Here is a 6846-nt window from a genome sequence, read left to right as displayed (position 1 = left end):
TTATCTCTCTAAAAAAAAAAAAAATTGAATATGAAGTGAGTATTAGATATTGTTACAGAATTATTAAATTTGTTAGGATGATAGTGTTATTGTTATGGAAGAAAATATTGTATTTTTTGTAGACTCATAGTGACATATTTAGGGGTGAAATAATAGGCTATCTAAAAATTGTTTTTTGTTTTTTTTTTTTTTGGAGATAGAGCCGCAAGCTGTCCCCCTGAGCAGAGTGCCGTGGCATTACAGCTCACAGCAACCTCCAACTCCTGGGCTCAAGCGAGTCTCCTGCCTCCGTCTCCCAAGTAGCTGGGACCACAGGCGCCCGCCACAACGCCCGGCTATTTTTTTTTTTTTTTGGTTGCAACCGTCATTGTTGTTTGGCGGGTCCGGGCTGGGGATTCGAACCTGCCACCTTAGGTGTACATGGCTGGCGCCTTAGCCGGTTGAGCTATAGGTGCCGAGCCTAAAAATTGTTTTTAAATACTCCAAGAAAAAAAGGGTGGGGAAATTCAGATGAAACTAGTATTGCAAAATGTTAATAGCTATTGAAGATGAACATGAAGATAAAAATTTCTTGCATTCTCTAGTTTTGTCTTTGGAAATTTTTATAATAAAAAGCCCCAAACCAGGTGGCTTCAACAGAGATCTAATCCCAGGTGTTCCCCACCCTATAAATCTCTACAACTTCCTTCTAATCAGTCATCCCCCTTAGATCATAGACCCTATAGTCTATGAGTAATCTGTGAAACGTGTTTTCCCTTCTTTGGGTCTCTGTGTCATTCAAACTGAATGGCAATCATTCTCAACTTTCTCCATCCTGATGTCCAAATGAAAGACAGTCAAAGGGTAAGTGGGCTGGGCCAAAACTGATAGGGCAGTCCTTGCACCTCAGAGCCTGCCCTTCAGTGGGTGGGGGGTGGGGGAGAGGGCAAGTGAAAACTCCTCATAGTCATTCATATGTGTTCACTATTCAGTGAGCTTCCAGAGACTAGTGCCTTTGGTTGGAACACTGTTCTGGGATCTTTGCCTCCCTCAGGCTCCTGGGCATCATGCCTCGTTCCAAGCAACCTAAACATTTCCACAGTTTGATGCTTCTGCAATGGCCTTTGAGCTACCTTGCCATCTGTGAGTACCAACCCAAAAGTCCACAGCAAGAAGTCAGAGACAGATCTGGGGTGATTTTTATAGTCATGGGAAATCTCCTCTCTCGCCTTTTGATCATCTGAGATGGTATGAGAGAGCAAAACCAGAGTCTCAGGTTCCATGAGTGCCCTGGAGAAGGAAGAGATAGAGCCCTAGGGCACAGTGAGAATAGGCAGGGGGAGTGGAAGTGGGTCATGATGGATATGAGTAGGTATAGTTAATTTTAGCCACTTCCTACAGAGAGGGAAAAGTGAGGCCCAGGGAATGCTCCTTTATTATCTTGGGGAGTGGGACAAAGGAAAAATTAATATTCCAGACTTAGAGAAGTATAGCCTGTATTTAAACTACAGGGTTGTCCACTCTGGGAAAAGGATCATGGTAGCACGGGGAAAGACAAAGGCAGTGGAAAGTATGATGGGTGGGAAAGAGGACAATGGTGAATAGGAAATATAAAGGGATATGGATTATGGATAGGCAGACTGTAGGAAGATATGGTTATCATAGGGGCAAGGGAGAATGGGTTAGTGGCTTAACAAGGGTTCAGAGATGATGGATGGGGGGGAGACAGGAGATAAAGGAAAAAATAGGGTGGTCAAATGGGGACAGGAGGAAAAAAAGCTGGTGGCAAGCAGAGAGCAGGAGTAGAAGGATGATGTCTGGATAGGGAGGAAAGTGGACAGGAATGACAGGCAAAGAAATAGGGCATATGGATGATAGATGATACAGAAAATTTTTGAAGGATAAGTGGGTGTGTGTGATGGATGGACAGCATCTGGATTGTGCTAAGGGCCAGAACAAGAGGCTTGGGTATTACGAGGGCTCTTAATGGGACTGGACATGGTCAAGTTCTACTGGCAGCACAAATTTGGTCTGACCTGATCCCTTGTCAGTTTGGATCTTGCAGCCATTATTCATTTACCTGCTGTTTACATCTCTGTGGCCTCTACCAGCACTATACTTTATCTGGTTTTTCCTGGACTGGAAGACCCCAGAGCAAGGTAAGACTCATGGACCTACAAAGAAAAATACTGCACCTTAACCTGCAACAAGGGAGTCCCACTCACCATGCCACAGGGCCCCTTTTCCAAGTTCTCAGAGCCACAAGAGTGGACCAGACAGGACCATCCCAGGGTCTTTTCCCTTCCTACATCTGTAGCAAAGCCATAGTCTCTCTATGTTGCTAGAAAAGCAGCAGTTGGTAGGAGGTATGAGGTAGCACACTGACATCATCTCCTGCTGGTATTTTTGTCTCAGGTGGCAGGCGTTCAGCCTGGGTAAGGAACTGGTATGTCTGGACCTGCATCAGAGACTATTTCCCCATTACGGTAAGCATCTCTTCCTCAATGTTCCTCACAGTTCCCCCAATACTAGGTATTTATGCCAAATAACTAGAGTTGTCTATCAGGAAGAGGAGCTAACATTTCTTCTGAGTACTCTATAGTCTGCTAGGATACTTTGGATACCCTTGGAATGACCTACCAGATGACACAGGCAGAGGTAAATTTGGTTCAGTTCAGAAACACTGGCAGTAAGTCTACTCTGAAACACACTAGGGGTACAGGGCAGTAAATAGGACATGATTTTCTTCCAACAAGAAGCTCATTTCTAATGGGAAGGATAAACAAGTATATAATTATAGTTTGGTACAAGGTACAGAAATAGTTCAGATGGGGGATAAGAAAATGCTTCACAGACATGATGATGGCTAAGAAGGGTTTTTCAAGTTCCATAAAAGTTAACTTAGGCAACTAGAAGTTGGGTAATAATACCAGAAAGAGGTTCCAGAACTGTATTTCTATGCTGATCCTCTTTGGAGTAGACAACAAACACTGCCCTGATTTTTAGAGCAGCACTTCTCAATCATTTTCACATAAAAGTGCTCATAAAAAATGATAACTTGGATGAAGCATACGACATAGATTGCCGAGACAACCTGCAGCTACAAGCAGGAGGCCCACCAGTAGCTGTCCCAGATCCTACCTTATTGCCAAGGGTTGAGGAGACCAATCTCAGCCTCCTGAAACCCACTCATGGTTTGTCTATTGGAAAGCTCTGCCTTAGAGAACATCCTAATCCATGAAGTATCTGTCATCATTCTTGCTTCCCCATATAATCTCATTCCACCACCTCTGGCATTTCTCCCCATGGCTGCAGATCCTGAAGACTAAAGACCTGTCACCAGAGCACAACTACCTCATGGGGGTTCACCCTCATGGCCTCCTGACCTTTGGCGCCTTCTGCAACTTCTGCACTGAGGCCACAGGCTTCTCAAAGACCTTCCCAGGCATCACTCCTCACTTGGCTACGCTGTCCTGGTTCTTCAAGATCCCACTTATTAGGGATTACCTCATGGCCAAAGGTGTTTCTAACTGTATTTACTGAAGCTTCTGGTCCATTTCTCTGCTTGGAATGCTTAGAAATGCATCCTTTTAAGCCTTGTCACCTCCTCCCTAACCCAACCCTGTGCCATCATAACATAGTAGTCAGAAACATATGTTCTGATGCTAAACTGGCTGGGTTTGAATCATGGCTCTGCCACTTGCTGTGTGATCTTGAGCAAACTAGCCTCAGTGTCCTTGTCTGTACAGCAGTGCTGATGATAATAGTCCAGCCTCAGACATGGTGTGATGACTACATGAGGTAATGCAAGTAAAGCATTCAACATAATGCCTACCTTCCACACACAGCCTAGGTGCTCAATAAATAATAGATGTTACTATCATTGGGAAAGGGTAGGATTATAGCTGGGATTCAGAAGGTCCTTCTGGTTATCTCACTGAAAACTTTCCTGCTCTAGTTTCAACTCAGTGCCTCCTACAAGGTAGAAATATTGCCCCAACGTGAATAATCTTCTCTTCATCACACTCTTCAGTCCCATCTCATTGAGCGCCTCTTCTTAGCACCCATGAGAACAGAGGGCATACAAAGAAGCCAGTGAAGAGCAGAAAGGAGGGTGTTGCCTCTTAGCCACTTTCTCCTCTCCTGATCATTTTGCTCCTTGATTCTCATTCAGGTGTGTGCTCTGTGAGCCAGCCAGCCATCAACTACCTGCTGAGCCATGGCACTGGCAACCTCGTGGGCATTGTAGTGGGAGGTGTGGGAGAGGCCCTGCAAAGTGTGCCCAACACTACCACACTTATCCTCCAGAAGCGCAAGGGGTTTGTGCGCACAGCCCTCCAGCATGGGTAGGTATTCTTCCCAGAGAGGAAGTAGGTGGCCTCTGAGCAGCATGACCCTGTATGTAATGCCAGGATGAATGAATCAGACCCAATTCTTGACCTCAAGGAACTTACTACTGAGTAGGAGTGATGGGTATAGAGTTTAAAAGTTTTTTGTCATCCACTACTTCTGAGCTAGCTGAACTAGTTCCCAGGAAGCCAAACCATAAATCCAGGTTCAATATCATGGGGGACTGGACTAGGGCTGCCCTAGCATATAGATGATGTCCACATTGTCTCTATCAGTACTGATATCTACACCTGTTAATAACAAGTGCAAGTGGCAGTACAGTATAATGAGTGTGTGTGCAGGATCTGGAGTCAGGGATCTGATTTAAAATCCTGGCTCTGTGACTCCATGTACTCTGAGATGGATCACTTAACCATTCTGAGCCTTGGTGTTTTTCATCTTCATAATGTAGCCACTAGTAATTATCCCTACTCCATAGGCTTAAATGAATTTATCCACATTTATCAGGGATAAATTATCATAATAAAAACATTTATCATGTCCCTGGTATGCAGGAAGAGATCAATAAATGTTGATCTGACTTGGAGGTAAAGAGCAGGCTGAATCTGTAGAGTGACCCATCAGATCAGCAGGCCAGTTCACTGGACACAGGGACAATTGTCTCACTGCAGACTCAGGGAAGAGGGGAGAATTTTTTTCTAAGGACCTTAACTGAGGAGCCTGTTCTTTAGTTTGGAGCATAATGCAGGGGAGAGAGCTCTGAACTGGAAAGGAAGAGTCCTAGGTTCTAGTCCAGGCACTGCCACTCACTGACTTTCTGAGCGACCTCCCTATTCTGAACCTGGGCTTCTGCATTCCCCACTGTGTCCTCCACTGTCTTCGCTGTGAGGAATCAGAAAGATAATATACATGGTATATCACAGTGCTGAGAGATTATTACTAGCAACTCAATGATTTGTATAAGAGAGACTGTGTTTTCTTTTCTCTCATTCAAGAACTTAAGGAACCTGACTCTCGACCTAGGGCACTATTCATGGTGGATTTACAAGGTCTGTGGAAGGAAGACAACTTTGCTCTAATCTCACGACCCAAAGACAGAACAACTTGTGTACAACGCCCTTGGGTGAAGGGCATATCATATACAGGATGTGCATCTACACAAAAGTATCACCTTCCCTATGCTTTCTACTAACAGAAACATGGTCATATATTCCTTTCCTTGGCACCTCATGGAAACATTCCATGGTGTGCATCTCTGGGGATCTCTGCCTAACTCCTTTTCCCTCCATGCACCCCTTTATCTTGCCCTTATAATCCTGGCCCAGAAATAGCACTCTCACTGGCCTTGAAAATTTCAGGACAAGAGACACTAAATAGGGGATCCCGGTTCAGAACAAAAAGAAATGCTTTATACTACGTGCCAGGATTTTAACAAAATACTGTAGATGGGAGCCTGACAGCAAATAAATGTTTTTCCAGGGTGGGTCCCATCCTACCCTGTGTTGAGAAATAAATCAGCATTTTCCTACAGGGCTTATCTGGTCCCCACCTTCACTTTTGGAGAAACTGAGGTATATGAGCAGGTGCTGTTCCATAAGGACAGCAGGATGTACAAGTTCCAGAGCTGCTTCCGCCGTATCTTTGGTTTCTACTTTTGTGTCTTCTATGGACGAAGTTTCCGCAAACATGCCATTGGGCTCCTACCATACTCCCGACCTATTGTCACTGTAGGTGAGTGTTGCTTTCAGCCTCAAGGCCACCTCAGCTTTCTCAATCTCAACCCCAGATAAGAAGAGAGCAGCAGAAGGCCAGAAGGTGGGAGCTGACTTGGGGTGCAAGAGGGTCAGGCCCAGGGACGGAGAAGTAGGTTAAAGGAAGAGGAACACCTAACATCTTCCCCTTTTCTTTTCTCATATCTCTTGGCAGTCGGGGAGCCCCTGCCACTGCCCAAAGTTGAAAACCCAAGCCAGGAGATGGTGGATAAATACCATGTGCTCTATATGGATGCTCTGTACAAACTATTTGAGCAGCATAAGACCCAGTATGGCTGCTCAGAGACCCAAAAGCTGCTTTTCCTGTGATTGAAGGGACCGCATGCCCAAAAGCACAAGAGTGCCTGCTACTAACTGAAGAGAGGCCTGAGAGAGGACAGGAAATAAGGGAGGCTGTGTGTGGTAGGGCAGAGCATTAGGAACTCCTTCTTTGCCTCCTTGCCACACAGCCCTTGCAGAAGTTCTCCCTGAGAAGCTTTACTCAGTCATTCCTCAAAGGGGGGCCCTCCTAGCTTTCTTCTTTGAGCCTGACACCCCAGGTCCTAAAGGACTCCTGAAGGACTCAGATAATAGCCAGGCCATTTTGTCTGTTTTTTGTTGTTGTTGTTGTTGTTGTTTGTTTGTTTGTTAGTCTTAATACAACTTTAAAATTGAGATATAATGTGCATACCATAAATTTAACACATTTAAAATGTAAAATTCAATAGTGTGTAGAACATTCACAAAGTTGTGCAACCACCACCAA

At 44.8% G+C, this 6846-nt stretch overlaps 1 protein-coding gene across 1 annotated transcript; it reads left to right on the top strand.

Annotated features, from left to right (window-relative positions):
• Positions 1-1011: 1011 nt before the first annotated feature.
• AWAT1 (acyl-CoA wax alcohol acyltransferase 1) lies at positions 1012-6632 on the top strand. The gene is made up of 7 exons (XM_003801766.1): positions 1012-1122; positions 2031-2138; positions 2395-2465; positions 3295-3499; positions 4154-4325; positions 5861-6060; positions 6256-6632. Exons 1-7 carry the CDS (start codon positions 1047-1049, stop codon positions 6408-6410), a joined length of 987 nt encoding a protein of 328 aa, XP_003801814.1. The 5' UTR covers positions 1012-1046; the 3' UTR covers positions 6411-6632.
• The last annotated feature ends 214 nt before the right edge of the window (positions 6633-6846 follow it).

The sequence above is a fragment of the Otolemur garnettii genome, unplaced genomic scaffold (genome assembly GCF_000181295.1).
Source record: "Otolemur garnettii isolate 467f Iridium unplaced genomic scaffold, OtoGar3 scaffold00219, whole genome shotgun sequence".
Classification (NCBI taxonomy): domain Eukaryota; kingdom Metazoa; phylum Chordata; class Mammalia; order Primates; family Galagidae; genus Otolemur; species Otolemur garnettii.
The sequence above is the reverse complement of the archived record's forward strand: the minus strand, read 5'-3'. Positions and strand labels throughout refer to the sequence as shown.

Coding starts and splice junctions, on each gene's coding strand:
- AWAT1 (XM_003801766.1), top strand. CDS start 1,047: ATGCCTCGTTCCAAGCAACCTAAACATTTCCACAGTTTGATGCTTCTG. Junction 2,139..2,394: donor CTGGAAGACCCCAGAGCAAG/GTAAGACTCATG, acceptor TTTTTGTCTCAG/GTGGCAGGCGTTCAGCCTGG. Junction 4,326..5,860: donor CGCACAGCCCTCCAGCATGG/GTAGGTATTCTT, acceptor ATTTTCCTACAG/GGCTTATCTGGTCCCCACCT.